Here is a 23,277-nt window from a genome sequence, read left to right as displayed (position 1 = left end):
GATTACATGCACCTGAACTTTTAACAATCAACTAAGGATAAGTCACCTGAAAGCCATAAGGCTTTATGAACTCCTTAATTCGGTCCACAACAAATAATTGTCCCTCTTCATTAAAATATCCAATATCTATTGTTAGCTTTGTCGCTTCTGGATTTTTGAAATAACCATGAAAGGATTTTAAGATGCTGTATGAATCATACTAGCAATATATAATCATAAGAAAAAAAAAAGTAATAAACTTTGTAATCAAAACATAATAATAATTATAAAATTAATAATTGTGTTAAACCATCTTCATATGTCACGCCCCGAACCCAACTATAAAGACAGCCACGTGACAACCGCCGCATGCTTATAAAGTAAGCACCCTACAAGTGTGCAAGGCCTTCTTAGCAACTAAAATTTATCCTCAAAAATTAAACCAAATAAATCCAAAATACCTCAACAATTTCTTTATGAACAGATCTCCAATAATTTAAAAGGAACAAAATCCAAACCTCATGTACATAATGCCAATTGGCCGATAAATATAAAACTATTAGAAGACCATCCAATCCCAAAATCACTAAGCTTCCTTTCCTACTCACAACACAACATCAAAACTCGCTATTCTTCACAATCTGAAATTGGGGGGGAAAAAAAAGGGAGTGAGTTGATAACTCAATAAATAACGAAAGTCCTAATAAGTTCTATCAAGCAATAGATCTGTAAAGTAATAAGATGAAATATAAGTCTTCAAAAGTTATAATATATTATGGGTTTTCATAAATAACTAAAAAAGTTTCATAGTCTTAAAATAAAAAGTTGCAAATAGATCAAATACTTTAATCTAACAAATATATCATAGATGGTTTAGAAAGTAGTTAGTTTTCCATATATCAAAGCTATAACTTACAGTACATTCCAAAAAAGATACATAAGCAGTTTAATTGACTCAAAATAGTTCAAATACTCATACATTTTCAAAATCACATATGTAGTTTTAAGGATTCAAAATAGTTCAAATATTCAAACGTAATTCATATTTTTAACAATCTTATAACTATGGTCATGTTATATCCTCGTGACTGGGTATCAGGGTACCAATGAATAACTCCTATTGGCTGGGTATCAGAGTACCAATGAATAATCCCCATTGGTTTGGATATCAGAGTACCAATGAATAACCCCTATTGGTTTGGGTATCAGAATACCAATGAATAACCCCCATTGGCTGGGTATCAGAGTACCAATGAATAACCCCCATTGGTTTGGGTATCAGAATACCAATGAATAACCCCCATTGGTTTGGGTATCAAAATCAATTCATAGTCAAATTGTCCATAATCGTATGTATAAAATCATAGTTTCTAACAAAAATATATCTTATTCAAATACGTATATATATAATCATATATTCAATAATCAAATATATTTGTGATATCTCTATATTCTTATTTTAAATCAATATAGCTAAAAAAATTAAATAGGATACATCATATATTCAGTAATCAGATATATTTGTGATAATTCTCTACTTGAAATCAGTAATACAATAGAAAATGTAAGCAATTTTTAGTAGTTAAAATACGCACAATAAAACCAATTAGGATAAGGTTACTTACCTCTAAAAGCCATTCCAACAAGAACTTTTCCCTATCACTTCCCCTAAAATCCTTAGATATTACCTAAAATAATTTTCAAATATTTTTTACTCAATAATCAAATAATTTAAGAAGGATTTATAACGGTACCTGAATAACAGAAAGAATTCTAAAATATCCAATAATTTCTCTTTATTATCTCAAAATAAAAATCCATGTATTCAATAGATAGATATATATATATATATATATATATCCTATGCTGCCACTAACAAAACTTAGGATACATATAATCATTCAATCTATGGTTCTACACGTGTTCCCTTTTTCTTTTCTTTTTTGCCACTGCCGCCTCTAGCTTTCTTTTGGCATGAGTACAAATCACACAAACCAAGCTCTGCCACAAGCTTTTATTGAAACTATTCTTCCTCTACCAAGTAAAAAAAAAAACAATAATAATATATTAGAAAGAAGTGGACGTTTCTTCTTTGCGTCAAGCGGTTATTATTATTACTATTTTTTTCTCTATCAATCCGATTCAATTCCTTAAGAAAATTTCATAGAACACACCCATTCGGCCATGGCTAAAGGAAGTCTCACTGTTGGCCAAAATACTCACATAAGAAAATATTCTAATACCTCATAAAGTTTAAATTTGACAAAAGAATAAGATTTCTTAAGCTCTTACCTCAAGAATGTAGTCAATCCTTCTCTATTTCAATCCTTTGAGTAGTCTCCTCTCTCAAATTATTTCTACCATTATACGCTGACTTAAAAAAATTAGACTATGGGTCCGTTTGGATTGAGCTTATTTTTGCTGAAATTGAAAACTGAAAACTGAAAACACTGTAGCAAATAAGTAGGAAAACGCGTGTGATAAATTTGGCTGAAAGTACTGTAGCACTGCTGAAATTACTGTAGCATATAAATACCAAAATTTTACTCTGATTTTCTTTTCCACTCCTCACCGTACCCTAGCTAAGCCTCTGCTGCGGAGAGTTCCACGCCCATCCGAGATTGATGAAGGAAGACCTACATCGGTTCGACGCCGGCGAAGAGCCCAGGTGAGAAATCCATCTATCGGAAGACAACACCAGTCCGACGCCGGTGTCTTCTCTTCCTTCCAGAAACCCATTTCACCCTTTTCCCTCCGTCCCTCGAGCTCCGACCCATGACACATCTCTTCCCATAAATATATAGGAATGTAAATTGTTCGATTAGCAAGATTGTTGGTTTTATCTGCAAATGGATGTCATATTACCCAGTACTGAAGGTAATTGTTTCCCCTTTCCGATCGATTTTTAAAATTCCATAAATGTTGCTCGGCTATTTTTATTTTTATTTTTATTTTTAATTTTTATTTTTTCCCAGTGATAATATCCATTGGTTTTGTCTTTTGCAGTGCCCATAATTTAATTGTTTCAGTTAACCATTGAAAGTGTTCAGAAGGCTGGCAATGGTTGCTCAGAAAATGTAATGTTTCTTTCAATCTCTTTGTTTCGTTTGACAATGTTTTTCTTTTAATTTTATTTTTGACATGTACTGTGATCCCAAATATTCTCAACAAAGATGTTAGAATTGTGAATGCCCTCTCTTTATCTGATTTTCAATTGTGGTGTTCTTCATTCTGTGCTTCAAATGAAGAAGAGTTTTGCACTTTGATAAAAATGCACTTTCCAAGTAACAGGGCATTGCCCGACTTTTGTTGAGTGACTTTAGCATTTAAATATTTTAAAGACATTTATCATATGCAATTTCATGAATTATTATTTTTAATATTTTAAAGACATTTATAAAATGCAAATGGCCTGATGTGGTTGTTCTTTGTTTAATACAGGAAAGATGTTTGAGGGGAAGGTGTTGGGAAATGATCTCGTTGAAGAAGAGAGGGAACTTTCTAAGTCTTCAACTAATAAGGTGCTTGGTTATATACTGAGACAGCTTCTCCCTTTTACTTTCTAAGGACTACAATGGAACTTTCTCTATATGTTTAAAACGTTTAAATGTTGTATTCTTTTCTCTTTGGACCCTTAAAATCCTTTGCTTCTCTTATTTTATATAATCAAGCATATAAATGTGTTAATTGCTTTTTTGAAAGGCCTAAGGACATATACACACACAAACACATACATGCAGATCTGTACATACATACATACATACAATACACACGCACACATATCTGTTGTGTATGTATGTGCTTATGGTTTCCTTCACAGATATTTTTTACTTGCTTATATTTCTGCATCCTTACCATGGTATTGCTGATGCATCAGAATCACATGACAAATTCACGAACATTAGGACCTTAGCCCCTTTATTATGGTTTCATGGGTGCCAACTATATTGTTTGTTATATTTGGTAGGCTCCAATATTATTTCGTCTGTGGCACCATGTCCGAGAAGAGGCTGCTAAAGGAAATGTAACTTTCTTTCTTTTTACCTATCCAGCTTGTATTGGTGGATTGGTTATGGTAAGGGTTCCTTGAGCATCTTTCTGTTCTCTTTGTAGGGGGTTGCTATCAATCTATTTGCTAGACGCCTTGTAACTTCTTGTCATGGCATTCCCTTAGGTGGTATAGGGTATGTGTTCAATCTTAATCACTCATGATAGATGTTTATTACTATATAATGTAACATAAAAGCCATACATATACATTCTGTAATACATATACTAGACATTTGTGTTTCTAGTAGAAGATATTTATTATTGAACATTATATAACTTTATGTGAAGAAAATGCCAATGAGCACATAAGAGTGAAGTGATCTTTATGGAATTTGGAATTTCAATTCCTGTTATATTCTTACTGACCCTAAAAAAATGTTATTTTGCTGGAAAAAAAGTGATCTTTGGGCTAAATAAGAGTGAAGTTTTTTATTGATTGAAGTTTTCTGCTGTTATCTGCAGTGTCTTTGCTTCATCCTTCTCCGGTTTTCGAAGAAAGTTGTTTGATTTGAATGTTGATGACAAATATTTGTGGGCACAAGCTTTGACCGGTTTGCAAACTAGCATTAATAGCGAAATTAGAAATTTATATTCAACTGGAAGATTTACAGTTTTGAAAGAGCTCGAAGCAGTTAATACAAGTGTAAAGAAATTGTATCCCATGATCCAAGATGGTGTGGACTTTCAGAGGGACTAGTAGATCTTCGTACAAACCAATATGATGGCTTTTTTCATGTAGTTTTAATTGGGCGTGATGCTTTGCTCTATAATGTTAGAGAGAGTAGTAGTGTCTCTGACCCAAAGCTAGGTTGCAAAGTAGTAGAAAGAGTACAATCTTAATTATTGATTCTTTTCTATTTGATATTATTCTGCCTGAATGGCTTTTTTTTTTTAAATCAAGTTTCCTGATTAATGTCATTTATTTTCAATATTTTACAATCTATTTGAACACGTTGTGTATTTGTTTTTGCCTTTATATTATGCAAATTTATTTTAAAATTCATTGGAAATCTGTTTTTTGAGTGTGAACTTCATCTTTTCACACTAACGTATCAGAAAGAGTACAATGCGAGCACTGTAGTACGAAAGTGATAATTGGTCTTATTTCTACTTGTGAAAAATACATAGTCGATGCCAACAACAAAACACTTTTTGTGTGAATTTGGATAAACTATCAAGTTTCCTGAAAGTTGCTAAGATACAGATTGAACACTTGATCCTTATGCTTCCCAACAAAACAAATCCACAAAGTTTGTGAACCATCAGTTATGGTTCCCACAAAAATCAGTCATCGTCCGCACATATCGATGCTGTGATATCCATACGAACCTGTTTCATCTCAGGTTCATCCAAGATTGAGATTGCTTCTGCCACGACATCATAATAACCTCTCTCATTACCAAATGATATGCCCCCTATAGATCTGGAACATGAATCGTCATTGTTTATCTCATGTGCTCTAACAAAATTGTGAAGAACCATTGTAGCAACAATGATCAAGTTTTGAGTGCGCATCTTAAAGGGTGGCATATGTCTCAAAATTTCCCATTTATTCTTCCAAACTCCAAAAGTTCGTACTATGACCGAATGGAGTGATGAATGGAGATAATTAAATCTCTCCTCTGGACGATGCAACACTTCAGAAGGTCAAAATTCTCCAATGTGGTACCTCTCCCCTTTATATGGTGCAAGGAACCCTCTTCTCATAGGGTATCCTGAATCAACTAGATAATACTTTCCTGCAAATAAACACGTTTATTAAATTTTTATTATATTAATACATACTTTAATACCGTAATTAAATTGCATATTTACAAACCAAGTGGAGCTTTTGGAAAGTTGTTACTGTCATCATTGAGGCAGCTTGAAAAAATCCTCGTGTCATGCGCTGACCCTTCCCATCCAACGCATGCAAATGTGAACTTTATGTCAAAGTCACATGCGCACATGCAATTTGTTGTGGTGGTCCCCTTCCTGCTATAGTATGGGAGCTGCTCATTCTCACCAACGACGACGGGGACATGGACCCCATCAATTGCACCAATGCAATCCTAACCATATGCCACAAAAATACCACGTAAAATAAAATACGTAGTATGACTATAAATATAATTTAACTAAATCAACTTAAGATACCAAATTCTTTTAGAAGGTGCCTTAAAATGTGGCCAATATCGATGTGAATGTTGAATATGTTCTGGCACATCTCGAAATGTACGATCAGCAGGCTGGATAATGTCTGGTGCCATAACGGTGGCTAACAATGTAACTACCGTCTTCACGTGTCGATGCACTGTCTCACCGGAGTGCTGAAATCTTTCCTGTACCATTCTGTTACCCCCAGCATGACCAAGTACCATCAATGTCATTGCCAGAGACTCTTCTAAGCAAACATTTCTGGTACCGTAATATCCATACTGACGCAGTGTATTACACAATTGTCTAAACACATAGCTTGGCATTCTAAAATTTCTTCGACATTTCTTATCATGTCCAGTTAAAATATACTATACCCATTCTAAGCCTGTTTGTATATTAGTATGCAATGGTACTTTGGTCATGTAGGCATCCACGTAAGCTAGACATGCACACCCAGCTAGATATGCTGCGAGGACAGTGTCATCGCTCAGGTCGAAGTCTGCGTCCCTGTATATGTTACCGACTTTTATTGCATGTACATTTATTCATTTGATACTATAATATGTAGGCTAAAAACAAGTTGTTAAATTTTAAGTTACCTTTATTAGTTATAGGCTCAAACTATGGTCATACCAATAAATTAACAATCCTAAGTATATGCTTTCACGATTTCATCCAGTGCGATATCAAAATTGTAGATTCACATCTAGAGGGGAAAGTATAGAAACTCACTGGTGCTGGGAATCAGATGAGTCTCTTAGCAAATCCATCCTTTTGTATACCTTGAGACTGCTTTATAGCTATTGCACAATGATCTAAAAGATATCGAGCTTAAAAATTCAAAGCCTTCAAATACGGATGATATCTAATGCTACACAACCAAGAGAAAATAATAATTACAAAATAGTATAAGCAATAACAAAAAAAAAAAAAAAAATGAGGAAGGCGAAAAAAGGAAATTGGTGCCTTGAACACGTTTCTTGATTTAGTGGGTTTTATTTGGGTTTGGTGGTGGGTGATGGAGATATTTTCAATTTTCAGAGAAAAGGAATTCAAGGGGAAAAAAAAAATATTAACTTACATGAGAAAACAAATGTACCAAAAATATTAACTTACGTGTATATATTACTTGTATATATTACGTGTATATATAACTGATATATATATATATATATATATATATTATGTGTAATAACTGATATAGATATATATATATTACGTGTATATATAAATGATATAACTGATATATATATATATATATATATATTACGTGTATATATTACGTGTATATATAACTGATATATATATATATATATATATTAATGTGTAATATATACACTCTACAAAATGTATATATATACACGTATATATATACACTGAAATATATATACTGAAATATATACACTGAAATATATACACTTTGTATAACTGAAATATATACACGTAACATTAATAATTAATAACTGATATATATATATATATTAATGTGTAATATATACACATCAATAATAATGTGATAATACGTGTATATTACTTCACAGCAATTAACGAAATTGAGGTGTCCAGTTAACAAAACAAAGCCATCAGATATGATTCTTATGTACAAACTACAACAATTTAAAACAATAGGAAGATAGTACCTTAATGCAGCACTTCACAGCAACAATGATCACATCCTTCACATAAACATCATCAATCTCCTCTCTATGAGCATTCACAACATCATCAACGATTCACCATACTCAATCCCACCATTACAAAACTGAAACATTTTTTTTTAAAAATAATACAAATTACATAACATAATACTCCAGCTTGGTTAAGAAAGAAAAACCCATAAACTAAAAAAAATATTACAAAATTAGATAAACAACCATCATAACAGTGCATAACCATAAAAAATACAAAAAAGTCAGATAAAAAGAAGCATTGGACAAACATATATAAATATAGCTCAAACATATAGGAATGATGAGCATTGTCTTACATACACACCCATAACAAGCATTAGTTTCTACCAAAAAAAAAGAAAAAAAAAAAAAAGAAACATAATAGTGCAACAAGTAGAACACTTCAAGTTTGATTATTACACCAAGCTTACACAACCCTATCAAGCCAATCCATTGTTCCTTCACTCAAAATGATAATCAGGGTGCCTTTGGTACTCTTTTTCTAGCCACTTCAGCTGGAGCTCCTTGTTATCGGAAAGTGCTTCAAACATATGCCTACCCGGCTCTTTTTCCATGAAATAGATGGTGCTGAACATATAAAGGTAATGACCCAAGTACACCCCGGGAAGACTCAACACCATGTCCAGAATTGCTTTAACCTGAGCAGTTGCTGTAGGAGCAGATGGTGTACAGGCACTTAGACTAGATCTTTCAACAATGACATTTGAGATGCTCTTCAAAGAGTCAGACATCTCTTGCGCAGTTGAACGCTTCTTTTTTGGTTTCTTGGAAATTGGTTTGAAGATGTGGACACTGGTTGCCAAGCCTTTCCCCTTATTCACTGCCGGTCCTGCCCTCGACGATGATGGACCTTCAACCTCCATTGCGTCAACATTCACAACGGGTTCACATTGGGGGTCAATAAATTCTACGTTATCATCGGAGTCCCCAGACCCTTCGGTGGTATCCGTTGGTATTGGACCACTCGTACAAAATGACTTTTTCCCCGTTGCAACTGTGCCTCCAAACATGATGTTCATGAGGTCACGATTCGGCAAACCCTTCGTTTTAAACGTTTTTGCATCGGGACATGCCTACATGTGAACAACAAGTAGTTAGAATACAAGAATATAATTTTAGACAGTACAATGTTTCACAATTATGTATTCATCAAAACTAACCGCAATTTTTCGGTTCCACCACTCATCCGTTGTGTCAAACCTCCCAGTTCCAGGATCATATCCCAACCCAGTCTCCTTATCCAAACACTTGTTATAAATCTTCCACCTTTTTCTTAAATGATCCCATTTTTTTTTTATTTGCAAAGAAGTCACCACTTTTCCCATCTCACCCAACTGCCGAATCACTTCATTAACCCCAATTTTGGACAAAAATCCAGTGGCATTCCTCTGGCCCTCCATGACTTGAACAGCACAGAACCGACAAAAAGCTTCTAGTTCCTTAAGGTCTTTCCAGTCAGCTCTTTCATCATTACTACCACCCTCCACAGATTTCTTCTGCTTAACCATTTTCCCTACAACTTCCGTCTATACTAATTGAGACATTTAAACAAACAGTTCGGGCGCATTTTACAATCAATTAGGCATGCCCACATGATAAGGATAAACTAAACTCACATGTATCCAAATTCCACAGAGGTAGTAACAGAAGCGATGGTTTAAACGAAGGATTAATAAACCCACATAGACATTGAATACAAAAACCACAGAATAGAGAACCACACACAAACATTATTGAATACAAATAACACACATAAACGGTTAAACACAAAAAACCACACTTTGATAAAGCTTACTACCACCCTCCACAGATTGAATCTGCTCAACTATTTCTGTTAAACTTCGGTCTTTACTAATTGAGGCATTTACACAAACAGTTCGGGTGCATTTTACAAGTTAGGCATGCTCAGCTGAAAAATATAAAGTAGACTCCCATATTTCCAAATTCAACAGAGTTAGTTCCAGATTCAACAAAGGTAGTAACAGAAACAATGGACATAAACGAAGGATTAATAAACCCACAGAGAACCACACAACAGAGAACCACACAACAGAGATTTATTGAATACAAAAAACCACACAAAAATGGTTAAACACAAAAAACCACACTTTGATGAAGCTTAATGGAAAACAACTTACCCGTGAATGAATTGTTCCACAGCGGCGGCAACGATGACCCAAGCGAAGAGAAGCTGAGCTCGAGCGTTTGTTGAACAGAGGTGAGCTTTTTTTTTGGTTCTGCGTACTGGGTTTGCAAACAAAAACTGGTGTGAAGAGTTTTGATAGCTTTGTGGTTGGTGGGTGGGTGAAAGACATTGAAGAGGCTTCGGACAGAGCATTGAAGGGGATTGATTGGATTCTGCCACTGGTAGTTGAGAATGGAAATAGCCGTTTGGATTAATTGCGCACCGTTTTGATCTGATACTCCAAGCCTGGTTTGCAATGAGCGCACCGTTTTAGCACACTCCCAAAGCCATGAACAGGACGAGCAGGAAGTCTTTTATGCGTCTATTTTTGTTTCAGGTCTTGCTAATGAAATGCATACAGCTTAGTGAAACGGTGCGTACAGCAGTAAAACGGTCCATGAACAGTGACACGCATTTGGGAATAAATGAAACGGTGCGTATTTGTTTCACTTGCGTTTGCTGCCTTGCGTTTCCTCACTTCAGCTTGGCGTGGGTCCCAGCTTGATAAAACGCAGCTTCAAGAAAACGCTGGAAAACTCTCAAACCAAACGGGCACTATATATAAATAGGGTTTCAACCTTATTTTCTAAAAAATCCCTTAGCAAATGTTAATTATAACAATTGACCCCATAATCAATTTACTTAAATACCCCTCCTTTTAAATCTTTTTTTTTTTTTTCCGGGTATTACATCATATGTTTCATAAAAGAGTACGGATGAACCTGAGCATATGAATCTCAACGATAACATTGATACGTAGTCTAATATCAAGCCGTATTTGAGTGTATATGAGGAGATGTCCTAGTGAAACTTAATTTCAATTGGGAAATAATGCACCATAAAATATGATATGGAGAAATGTCATAAATATGATCTCAAAATATGCTAGGAAAAACATCATAGGCTGGTAAGTACTTGTCATTAATATATATGATCTCAAAACATGAATAATACCGTGCACACTTTTTTTTATTTTTTGAGAAACAATATACCATGCACACTTTAATCAAGATTTATAGCAAAAATAAATTGATTAATAAAATAGATAGTAAAGATAAATATAAACCTCGTACAGAATTTGGCAAAACAAATTAAGAAACTAAACACTTCTGCAAAAAAACTATAGCAAAATACGATAAATCAAAAGGGATAGAATCATAAGTAAAATTACTAAAGGCCAGAAACTAACAAAGAAAAAGCAAGAAACAATTAGAGGCCCCAACGCCTAAAGTGATTTGAAAAAGTCCCGAGATTTCCACTTGGGTAAAAAAAATAGAATTGACAATTTCTCCTCCCTCAATAATGTGTGGAGAGGGTGAGGACGTGGACCATAAACCTATCCGATGGATGTATAATAAAAAATGAAAAAGAAAAGAGTGTAAATTGGGTCCGGTCATGGTGTAAAAGCCATGTTTTTTGCCACCTAATGTACCCAATAATTAAATGCCATGTCATTGTCTTACCCAAAAAACAGTACAACTTACCACACAATGCAAACACAATAATTATAACCTATTTCAAAATTTGAAATTAAAACCTGTTTCTTAGAACAAGTAACACCGATTCAGCAACCCACCTCAGAATATCAATTCTGAAACTTCTAAAAAGAAACCCAAGTACACATAATCTTCAATATGACTTGGAACCCATAACCATCATCAAGACCAAATTCGTTTTTCCTTAAAAATTTAGTTTTTTAATGGACTAAAATTTATGCTAAAAAAATTCATTTTGTTAATGTGAAACACAATAAACGACAAATCCAGCAACATAATTTCTTTGAATTTTTACCAAAAAAATGGTTTTTTTTTTTTTTTTTTTTTTTTTTTTTTTTTTTTTTTATATATATATTTGAAATTTTACTTTCCAAGCGATAATTAAAGCCAACAACATAAGTACTTTCTAACCCATAAGAGTTTGCACTTGAACTTCCTTTCTTGCTTCCAGTTTAAACTTTTCGATGTCCCTCTTTTCCTTAAGAGGCTTAGCTCTCTCAAGCGGCATGTGCAGCACCATCTAATTAGTTGTTGATGTGGAGGGTGGGAAAATAGATCAAACGGTGGTGATAGTAGTGTCTCCGATGGTGTGTGATGGCATCTGTGGCCCTGTGGCAGGGTGGCTGGATCGGTGCAACCTTTTCTAAGGAGGAGATTCTGATTTTTATTTCTGAAATATGTTATAAATAAGTTGTTATTGTGTGTGGTAAGTTGTATGGGTTGTTTAGTAAAATGCTGATATGACATACAACTATTGGTGTAACACCCCAACCCAATTTTTATAATTAAACTATATGTTTAAGTGGTTAAGTATTATTAATATTTTAAGCCACTTACTTACAAAAATTAATAGAAGAGTATTTAATAAGCATATTATTTTATAATGCCATTGAATGAGAATTGTAAAGATTATACATAACTGAATTGCTATCGGTATTTTAAATATATACTAAGTATGTACAAAATTATATTAAGTTGTTTAAGTTATTAGATATATAATTGTTGGTGTTTAATTAAGTGTATAAAGGTAGGGATATATATATATATATATATATATAGTTGTGGTGTTTTAACTATATATGATGCATGAGATATTATAGAACATATATGGTCTTTTAATGTGATGGATATAACTTTATAAAGGTAAGGATATATGTGTGTGTATATGCAAAGTGATATTATTTTGTAGAAAAGTGAGTGTGAATGCAAGAAAGTTGAAAAGGTAAGTTATCCTTTCTTTCCTAGCAATACACGTGAATCACCCAAGATATTTTGCTGGACTTCTTGGCTGCACCAGAAATTCCCTTGGTCATTCTTGCTTTACTTCTTTGTTTTCTTCCTTCTTTGTTCTTATTGGTATTTTGCTCTAAATGGTTAAATGACTATGTATAAGTGTTTTATAACATGTCTAATGAGTGTATTAAAATCCCCATATGAAAATACCATTCTTTGATAATTGTTTGTGAATTTACGAGAAAAACGTTGCAAAACTGTCACTGTGACAGATTCTGTGTTTGTGCATGATAAATTATGTATTAAATTGCATATAGGGATTCTGTGTTTGTGCTTGTGGTTGTTATAGAAGTGGTCTCACAGAATTTGGATGAACATAAAAATAATGGTTTAATTTTTAAGTTGCAAGAAATTCTGTCAGGACAAATGTGAGTATTCTGTCTTGTGTGATTTTTAGTAAATCATGGGTTTATTCTTTAACTCCGAAATTTTTATGGTATATACTGGACATACAGGGGAGTAGTTCTGTAAAATTTCATAACAATTGGATGTGTTTGAGCAGCCCGTTTGTATTTTACAAATGGAGCCTATGATGCCGGAATAGAACAGTGAATAGTAAGGGACATGCCTAACTTTGTGGATTTAATTCTCAAGTTAGGGTGAATGTTTTGAGCTATAATTTAATATGCTTATCTTTTGGTATGTCTCGATCATAGATTAATCTTGTGTAACTTGTTTTGAGGTTTAGTACTCAAAGGAAGGGGTTCTAAACCATGAGACGGTTGTATGTATGAAGCTGTTTTGCCCGACATGTTGTATGTTACCATCTGAATGAATATAGTTATATGACCATGCTTAAAAGATTTTATATTTAGGCATGCATTATTGCCCTAACCTCAAAGCACATTTTGAAATAAAGTTAGCTCTTCTAGAGATATGGGATTAATATAAGAATGTTGGTTTCTCTAGGATTTTGTACTTGTTGTTGATGAATGTATTTTGTGTTTGTGGGAACCTCTTTGAGGTGGGATTAGGACTTCCTTCATTCTAAGAGATAGGCTTTGAGATGAATGTGAAGTTTATGATAAGGAATTATAGATAGTAATAATCTTTGATATTTGGTTTAGGTGTTACCAGTATCCAAGTCAAAGTTCCTTCGACTTTAGGCTCTCGGTTCCTCTACTTTCAGGTAAGGGATAAGTTATATGGGCATTTGTTAAGTCATGAGGTTATTTTAAAGTATATTATGCATTAAAATATTTTTAATTAGAGATATGACATGTAATCATTATTCTGACAAAGATATGTTCGTGAGCTTTTGAAACCTTATGTATATGATTTCAGCATATTGATGCTATTACTGACTCCGCGAAAATGATGTTTAAAGAAAAGAATGGAAATGCTATTATCATGAAATGTCATGCAAAACAAGAAATTTCAGTATGATGTAAAGTATGAAATGTTTTCGGGTTATGTCCTCTGGTAATCTGAACTCAGCTAGTAGGGGTTAATTACTGGCTTTCCATGGAAAAATGTTATCTATTTGGCCATTTAAAGTAGAGGAAATGGGGCTGCCCGTAACTCTAATCTGAATAAGGCCTTCTCCCTAATGTGTACGGACGGTGGGGAGGAACAAAACCTGGAGGGGATGTGCCATCAGGCCTCCCAAAGGGGACAATATCATACACACGGGGGCACCCAAATATGATGAGGTCTTCTTTGTACAGCTTATCAGATATGACCTAACCAATATGATATGAACAGCTATGTTATGTTATTAATCATGAGAGAATTATTTTGTTTAAATGCATTATGAAAAGTTAAAAGCTCTCATGAAAATAAGAAGTTTCTGATGAAAAGAAAGTTGTTCATTAAAGATAAAAGTTTCTGAAGTTCTGTTGTACTATAATGATAAAGCTTCTGATGAAAATACAAGTTTACATTTAAAAGTTATCAGATATCTGTTTTTTTATGAAACGTTAAGTTTTATGACCATGAAAGATATAGTATTTTATGAAAAGAAGTTTATAAAGAAAATTTTTCTTATTAGTCAAGATGTTTATAGTTTAATACAAAGTTGCCGATTATCTGATTTAAGTTAAACTAATTATTTTGTAATGAGAATATACATATGGTGACTTTGTAGGAAATGAAAGAAGTTTAATTTGAAAGGTTTTAGTAATATTAACCTGATAAGAAAAAGGAGAACAATTATTTTCTATGAAGAGTGTATAAACTATTATTATGAATAGTATAGAATACTATGCATGAAAAGATGTTCTCCTATTCGAATATTCATAGAATGAAACGAGCTGATTTACATGCATCCTTATTGAATTCTCATATATCTTACCCTTACTGAGCTGTGTAGCTCACCCCTTCCACTCTTTCAGTTAACAGGTTTTATTTTGGAGCAAAGGGAGCCTTAGTCGAGTTTGGAAGGAGCTGGTTTTAGTTTTATATGTATAGATCCTAAATTAGCAATTTGATGTTTAGCTTTGTAGTATTGTGTATTTTAGGATCTAAAGAAAGTTATGTACCTTAAAGTATTAAGAGATGTATTATGTGAAAGTGTGGAAATTAAATGATTGGTGGATTATGTTATATTTTGAGTACAGTGTAGATGCTCTGACTATCAAGTGAAAAATGATATCAAGAAGTAAAGAAAATTATTCTGAAAAGAAAAAGAGAAGATTTTGGAAAAATTTTCTAAAAGTTAAGTTGGTTCTTGTTAATATAAGGTTTAAACTTGATATTAGCATGCCGATCATGGTCATAAATTCGGGTATTGGGTTTGGGGCGTGACAATTGGATAGTGTAAACTAAAGCTTTTCTGCCACATCTTGACTAAATTTAAACTCAAAAGAAAATTATATTAAAAAATAGAAAGAAAATGAAGATTAAGATTGAGAATCATCTTTAGAATCAAAGTAATAGGGAAGGGAACTCCATATTTGACTAAAGCGGAGTAGGGTTCGAATAATAATCAGTGATATGCCCAAAGTAGGCCTCCTTTTTTCTCACTTAAAGTCGTGAAACTGTGTTTACCTTTACTTCAGTTGGTATCTCTTGCCCTAGATTGAGTTAGTTTTTGTTATCGGTGTCTTTCTGGTGTATTGTTTCATGGTTATCTTTATATATATATATATATATATATTCCTCATAAATTAAATCAAGTAACATAATGTATTTCGTAATTGTGACTGTGTTAATGTTAGGTTACCTGTCGTGATTTTTACATAAAAAATTTAGGATTGCTCGTCATTTGAACAACTAGTTGCTAACCCGTACGATGCATGGGATAGTTAAACAAAATTTATACACATTCACCTTTATTGGTACAATCATTTGAAAATAATTCTAGCTAATACCTAAATGTAAGAGACACATTGACTTACTATTTAAAGTAGCCTTCTGAAGAATTTACACATATTGTGCAACTGAGCCTTAATTTCTCATCAACGGTTAGAAATATAAACTGCAAATATATAAATAAAGACCATGACTTGAGAAGGACGCATTAAACTTCAAATTAGAGTAGTAATATTACTTTCTTAATCTTTGCCCAGTTGTAATAATAATATAGAGGAAATTCAAAACATGAAAAGAAAATAAAAATTATAACAATTAATTCCATTATCTTTCATGCTATACTTTGTAATTGTACGGAATTAAGTCAACTCAATTTAAGTAGTTGTAATAAAATTGGCTTCTACTATTCTCTATTCTATAGAGATATGAACATATTGGATTTCTCAAACTCGGTATTGCAATAAAATGATTTATTATTGAAAATAAGAAACAATTAAGCTCATCCCTTAAAGATTTACCTCTTGTACTTGGTAATTCCCATTCAAACTTTAAAATAGATTATTTGCCTTACCTAGATGTTTTCCTTGTGGTGAGGACAAATAAAATGAGACAGGTGCTGCATGACCTTCAAAGCAAATAAGCTTTCTTCTAGTCAAAAACAAAACTTGTCAAGAGGAGTAAGAGAGAAAGAAATTACTCAATGAAAAACCATGGTGAATGGAGAAAAGATTTTTGAACTTACAAAGATCCACACAAATTTTAGCCATAGGTGCAAAATGTCAAGTTAAGAACTATAAATATTGATCTACAGGTGCAATTTTTAAATAGAAAATAGCAATTTCATGAACAAAAACCCTAGCAACCAAATAGAAAAACTATAACCTTGATTTGATTTCTCATTTATCAATGATGGTGACTGGAGAATAAGTTGATTTAGTCCATAAGAGTGGCCCTGAGTAATTGCCGATGGCAAGTGCCAAAGATAGTAAGTAAATCAAATCAAAGAAGGAGAGAGTATAAATTATTTCATGAAATCAAAGATCTCTTTACATCCATAAAATTTAAAATAAAGAAGAAAATCTCTCTATAGCTTAAGAAACACAATATAATAAAATTAAAGAGAGAAAATTTTCGGAGGACAAAATATTATAGATAATTTAAAAGAATTTTGGTTTAATTCTTGAACACCGCAACTCCATAAAATTCATACTAATAATAATATTTTATGATTGCACAGACTATTTTTTTAGAGTGATTGATCTCAACATTGGCGTGCATTTAATCTTTCACTAAAAGCAAAGGGAAGTAGATCAGGTGCATACATCTTTATGTGCAATTTTTGGTAGTTAGGCGTAACAAACGTGTAACCATTTTGTTCTATTCCTAACATCTAAGAACATATCCTCTCTTATAAGTTGATGATGCCAAGTTTTAACATATCCTCTCCTTCCCCCCCCCCCCCCCCCCCCACAAAGAAATAAAAGGACTTTAAAGATATGTTCAATTTGTTAAAATGCAAGTGCTTCAAGCCATAGAAAGATTTAATGAAAATTGCAACTCCATGAATTGAATTTGAAAATGGTATTAACTATTGGCTATTAATGCGATTATTAAGCCGTACCACATTGAACATGTTTCTCTATCAAAATATATAAACAAACTAACCTTACAAAAGCTGAACTTTATAAGCTAAAATCTATACCATGAGTTGTAGATCTCGAATGCTATACCATGTGTTTAGGGCTTCCTACGTCTGGACAAGAGGGATGGAAGCTTGAAAATATCTAAGGAAAGGCTATTACCACCGTATTAAATGCTCTGCAGCTAACTTTCTGGCTGCATTAATGTGAAAAAGACCCCTAAACAGTGCTACCTTGGCTACCTCAACTCACAGAAGGCCTGAGGAGGTGTCCGATAGGACAAGCACTCAAGTAGTGGCTTAAATTATCAACAAGTGTAGGGTCAAGATCATCCAAAGGAAACTATATAATGTAAGAAACTCTCGATAGAAAAAGGATAGGAAATTTGTAAGAGAAAGCACTATAACAACTTGAACCATATTTGTAACTATTTCCAATCAATATATACTAAAACATACCTCCTCGGATTGTGCGGAGGACCAATTTACTTGGAGAAATCCAGTCCATTTCTGTTTGATTATCCTTTAAACTCTATTCTAACTATTGTCCTATTCATTAGAACCTAGTTTTCGAACCCATTCTCTATAATTCATTGTATTGGACTTATTGGACTTGGATCCAATCATACCTTGGGCCCAAGATCCAAACGCATCCCTACAAATAATAATAATGATAAAAATTTTTGGTCTTATTTTAGTTATCGAGGTATTTTGGTATTTTTTCAAGCATGGGGGTATTTTGGTCGTTTTCTATATTTCGGTGGTATTTTGGTCATTTTCAGGTTTTGGGGGGTGTTTCGATCATTTTTTAAGGTTTTAAGAGTGTTTCAGTTAATATTTAGGTTTTAGAGGTACTTTGGTCATTTTTTAGGTTTCAGGAGTGTATCGGTCATTATGAAAAGGAAAATGAGTAAACCCTATTCCAACGCTTTTAAAAGCGCTGGGATAGGTCACTCACATAAGGGATGGAGTAAACCCTATTCCAGCGCTTTTAGAAGCGCTGGGATAGGTCAATCACATAAGGGAAGGAGTAAACCCTATTCCAGCGCTTTTAGAAGCGCTGGGATAGGTCACTCACATAAAGGAAGGAGTAAATCCTATTCCAACGCTTTTAAAAGCACTGTGATAGGTAAATCACATAAGGGAATGAGTAAACCCTATTCCAACACCTTTAAAAGTGTTGGGATAGGTCAATCACATAAGGGAATGAGTAAATCCTATTACAATGCTTTTAGAAGCGCTAGGATTGGTAAATCACATAAGAGAATGAGTAAATCCTATTCTAGTGCTTTTAAAAACGCTGGGATAGGTCGCTCACATAAGGAAAGGAGTAAACCCTATTACAGCGCTTTTAAAAGCACTGGGATAGGTTAATCACATAAAAGAAGGAGTAAACCCTATTCCAGTTCTTTTAAAAGCGTTGGGATAGGTCAATCACATAAGGAAAGAAGTAAACCCTATTACAGTGCTTTTAGAAGCGCTAGGATAAGTAAATCACATAAGGGAATAAGTAAACGCTATTCCAGTGCTTTTAAAATCGTTGGGATAGGTCAATCACATAAGGGAAGGGGTAAACCCTATTACAACGCTTTTAAAAGCACTAGGATAGGTTAATCACATAAAGGAAGGGGTAAACTCTATTATAGCACTTTTAGAAGCGCTGGGATAGGTCTTCAATATCAACAAAGGAGTAATATCCTATTACAGTGCTTTTAAAAGCGCTAGAATAGGTCTTCAATATTAGCAACCTATACCGACGGTTTGAAAGCGCCGTAATAGGTGCTTGTCCCGGTGGTTTCAAAAACCCTAGAATAGGTTTTACATATGAAATACCCTAAAGTAGCGATATTAAAACCACTGGAATAGGCACTTTACAAAAAAGAAAATAATTAAAAAAAGAAATCGATATTTCTACCCTATAGCAGTGGTTTAAAAACGTTGTAATAAGTCTACCTATACCAGTGGTTTAAAAAGCGCCGCTGTTGAACCACCGTAATAGGGCAACCTATACCAACAGTTTCTTAAAGCACTGCTATAGGGTGACCTATTATGGCGGTTTTGAAAAGCGCTAGGAAAAAAACACAGGTGTAGGACAAGTTTTTTGTGTGAGTAGACAAGAAGAGTCAAAACCTTTGTCTGATGCACACAAACTGACTGGTGTGCTATCGCAAACAACCAAAAATAAAACCTGTACTCCTAAAAATATATGTAGTAGTGCGAGTAAGGATCGTTCCCACAGAAAGTATCTAGCCTAGTTTTATGCTACATAAACAAAGGGGGGGGGGGTTTGAGTATAATGAAAAAAACAAAAAAAACAAAAAACAACAACAACAACAACTAAGGAAAAATTTAAATCAAAGTATCAAAATCAATCAAGAGAACAAACCTTAGTCTAAGTCAACATCCACCATCGGAATTTTACAACTAATCATCTATGCAAGTATATATCAATTCAAACTTTGAATATTCACCGTTTGAACTATTTTCCTAGCTCTCCTTAGTCGCGGTTAATTAGAAAACAAGCGATCTAATTAACCCTAACTACTAAACAACCCAAGACAAACGCTAAAGGTTTAATCTAGTAGCAACCTTAAGAATTAGAGAGATCGATGAAGCTAAACAACACAAGCACAAGTGGTAGCATTTAATTTAGTCGAGCGTTTTTCCTAAGATCTAATAATTTCTAACGCAACAAATCATTAAATCTTAGTTGCTTTACAAATTAGAGAGATCAGATAATTATGGATTTGATATCTAACCTAGCAGTAGATTGCAACAAATAATAAACTAGTAGGCCTCCTAGTAATTAAACAAGAGAATCATGAAAATAGGCACAGAAGAACATCTGATATTCAAAGCATAAATTGAACAATAAAAACAAATTAGATCTCACAGTTTTATTGATTTCAAGACTTCAGTTTCCTTCGACCAAGTATAAAAGTTTAGCCAAGCAGGGCCATGATGAAAACTCAAAGGAGAAGTTAGAGAAGAGGGGAGAAAGAGGCGTGTGTGTCCAATTCTGATTTCTTATCCCCCTTTTACATGTTAATTCCCCCTTTCCCAAGCCTACAAAATCTCCTAAAAATATTCTAAATAATAATATCCAAATCTAACTAATTAAGGAAAAATATTAAAAATAAAACAAAGTCCTAATATAACTAGGAAAGTGGTGCTTTTCAGCTGGAATTTTCGTGCACCAGATCTGGAAACTTCCGAAAGTAAACCCCATCAGATCTGCGTATTAGAATTTCAAGCAAAGGAACATTCCAGAACATCAGTAGTGTAGGTGCAGCAACTTCTAGCCCGATTTCGACCTTGATGCGGCCCGTATCTCTCAAAACTCAAAATATAAAAGTTATAGATTTTTGTCTTGGTGTTCCATAGCATCTTGAATCATCTCAATCAAAGCTTGAATAAGAGAGTATGCCCAGATTACGAAGTGATGTCAAAGCTATCTAGAATCGCCCAATTAGCTATGTTTTGCACTTAATGCCTCTATTTGCATCCTAAATCAAAATATAAGAATAATAAGTATATTTAGGCACCAAATAAGTATAAAAAACTAAACATTAATGGAGAAAAATATGACATTTTGCATTCTCATCACTGACCCTGAATAGATTGCTCAAGTAGGATTGTGCATGCTTGAGCGACTGTTAGTTGCTTAGGCAGGAATACTCTTGCTGAAGTAAGATCCTACTAGACTTAATTATTTTGAATTAGGAATTACAACCTGTAATCTAAGTACGAACATTGTCGCAAATATTATTAGCCAATTTAATTTATAACATAAACGACAGAAAACATACCATTTTCGTAAAAGATATTTTTATTGAAACCATTTTCTATACGTAGAAGGATGTTTGAGTTGATTACTTATGACACTTGATTCGTGAAAACCTTCTGTTTTTAAGACATGCATGGCTCTAATATCACATCTGATAATGGGATTGAAGCTCCTCATAGGACCTAAATTCTGTCTTTTTTCTTCACGTAAGTTGACAAAAAACGTGTTGTACGTGTTTCAGTCACAATCAATGTTGTTGTTGTTGTTTTTTTTTTTTTTTTTGGGGGGGGGGGGGGTTAGTTTTTGAAAGATTTTTGAGCTCAGAAGTGTTTAACAATGGCGAAGAATCAATAACAGAAAAATATGGAAGAGAGAGAGAGAGAGAGAGAGAGGATTTCTGGAGAAATGAGAAAATTATTATCTAAGCTCATTAAACAAATACATAACACAGTGCTCTTATTTATAGAGCCTGAGAATACATACAAGACTAAACCTTCTAGAAGATCAATCCTAACTGTATTGTAACAACCCGAAGTAACCACCTCCAATAATCACGGAAGGCAGTTATGATCAATCCTGGAGTTTCCCTGTACCTTCAGTTCTAGGAAGAACAGAGTTAGTTCTGGAAGCTTGATTCTGTGAGGAAGACAGTGTTAAAACGGTGACGTTTGTGTTCACTGAAAACGCACCGTTTTACTAACGCGTGTTTTCTTCTTTACTGGAAACGCACCGTTTCACTAATGCTCATTAATCTCCACGACACCGTTTTGAGTCTATTTAAGTTACCGTTGGAGAAGTAGCCGTTAGACTTCATCTTCCTCTTTGTTCTCAGATTTGTGCTCTGTCTTCACCATTTGCACATTATCTCTAACATCCCCCCTCAAAACCATGGGGTCAACGGACACCATGATTTTGGACCTGAGATACACAAACTGAGAAGTAGAGAGACTCTTAGTGAAAATGTCAGCTAGTTGATCACCAGTAGCAATATATTTCACTTGAAGATCCCTGCGCAAAACCTTCTCACGAACAAAATGGTAATCAACCTCTAAATGTTTGGTGCGAGCGTGGAAGACAGGATTAGAAGCAATTGCCAAGGCAGAGACATTATCACACCAAAGCTTTGGAGCAGTGGGAAGAAAAATGCCCAGATCTTTGAACACCTGTCGAAGCCAACACAGTTCAGCAGCTGTAGAAGCCAATGCACGGTACTCAGATTCAGTAGAAGAACGGGACACCGTGTCTTGTTTCTTTGCACTCCAGGTAATAGGGTTGTATCCCAGGTAAGCAATGAAGCCAGTGGTAGATCGGCGATCATAAGGGTCACCTGCCCAGTCTGAATCAGAGAAGGCAGAAAGAGAGATAGGACCAGGTTGAAGAAGAATACCAAAATGGAGTGTGCCAGTGAGGTATCAAAGGATGCGTTTTGCAGCAGTAAGATGAACATCAGTAGGAAAGGACATAAACTGACACACTTGATGGACAACAAAACTCAAATCAGGTCTGGTGAAAGTCAAATAATGGAGAGAACCAACCAGACTTCGATACTCATGTGGATTAGAAAGAATAGAACCTTCATTGGGCACCAATCTGAGATGAGGAGCACAAGGAGAGCGGGCAGGCTTGGAAGACTGCATTTGAAGTTTGAGGAGCAGGTCTTGAGCATATTTGGTTTGAGTAAGGAACAAACCCTTGGATGATCTGGTGATTTGGAGGCCAAGAAAATAATGAAGTGGACCCAAATCTTTAAGCTCGAAGGCCTGACT

General features: G+C 34.1%; 2 protein-coding genes and 2 long non-coding RNA genes across 9 annotated transcripts; 2 read left to right on the top strand and 2 right to left on the bottom strand.

The window, feature by feature from the left end:
* The first annotated feature begins 2,398 nt into the window (after positions 1-2,398).
* Positions 2,399-4,919, top strand: LOC126690511 (protein BPS1, chloroplastic-like). 3 transcript variants are annotated; one of them, XM_050385698.1, is made up of 6 exons: positions 2,401-2,856; positions 2,986-3,056; positions 3,421-3,500; positions 3,947-4,003; positions 4,093-4,163; positions 4,492-4,919. In XM_050385698.1, exons 3-6 carry the CDS (start codon positions 3,426-3,428, stop codon positions 4,724-4,726), a joined length of 438 nt encoding a protein of 145 aa, XP_050241655.1. In that variant the 5' UTR covers positions 2,401-2,856; positions 2,986-3,056; positions 3,421-3,425; the 3' UTR covers positions 4,727-4,919. The 3 variants fall into 3 exon arrangements, with proteins under 3 accessions (XP_050241657.1, XP_050241655.1, XP_050241656.1); XM_050385700.1 differs by lacking the exon at positions 3,947-4,003 and having other exon boundaries at positions 2,399-2,856; XM_050385699.1 differs by lacking the exon at positions 2,401-2,856 and having other exon boundaries at positions 2,943-3,056.
* Positions 4,920-5,105: 186 nt separating this feature from the next.
* LOC126689620 (uncharacterized) lies at positions 5,106-6,085 on the bottom strand. The gene is made up of 2 exons (XR_007644555.1): positions 5,849-6,085; positions 5,106-5,768 (listed from the first exon to the last, which is right to left on the bottom strand). It is a non-coding gene; the product is annotated as an uncharacterized LOC126689620 (long non-coding RNA).
* Positions 6,086-6,190: 105 nt separating this feature from the next.
* On the bottom strand, positions 6,191-10,553 carry LOC126690510 (L10-interacting MYB domain-containing protein-like). Of its 4 annotated transcripts, XR_007644648.1 has the most exons (4): positions 9,998-10,553; positions 7,809-7,930; positions 6,901-7,039; positions 6,191-6,675 (listed from the first exon to the last, which is right to left on the bottom strand). XR_007644648.1 is itself a non-coding variant. In XM_050385694.1 (3 exons), exons 1-3 carry the CDS (start codon positions 10,172-10,174, stop codon positions 8,300-8,302), a joined length of 1,176 nt encoding a protein of 391 aa, XP_050241651.1. In that variant the 5' UTR covers positions 10,175-10,550; the 3' UTR covers positions 8,011-8,299. The 4 variants fall into 4 exon arrangements, 3 of the variants coding, with proteins under 3 accessions (XP_050241651.1, XP_050241652.1, XP_050241653.1); XM_050385694.1 differs by lacking the exons at positions 6,191-6,675; positions 6,901-7,039; positions 7,809-7,930 and adding exons at positions 8,011-8,932; positions 9,020-9,385 and having other exon boundaries at positions 9,998-10,550; XM_050385695.1 differs by lacking the exons at positions 6,191-6,675; positions 6,901-7,039; positions 7,809-7,930 and adding exons at positions 8,011-8,932; positions 9,020-9,390 and having other exon boundaries at positions 9,998-10,549.
* Positions 10,554-13,154: 2,601 nt separating this feature from the next.
* On the top strand, positions 13,155-15,377 carry LOC126690509 (uncharacterized). The gene is made up of 2 exons (XR_007644647.1): positions 13,155-13,962; positions 15,167-15,377. It is a non-coding gene; the product is annotated as an uncharacterized LOC126690509 (long non-coding RNA).
* Positions 15,378-23,277: the final 7,900 nt, after the last annotated feature.

Source organism: Quercus robur, chromosome 6, assembly GCF_932294415.1.
Source record: "Quercus robur chromosome 6, dhQueRobu3.1, whole genome shotgun sequence".
NCBI lineage: Eukaryota > Viridiplantae > Streptophyta > Magnoliopsida > Fagales > Fagaceae > Quercus > Quercus robur.
Note: the sequence above shows the minus strand (reverse complement) of the source record. Positions and strands in the feature narration are given on the sequence as shown.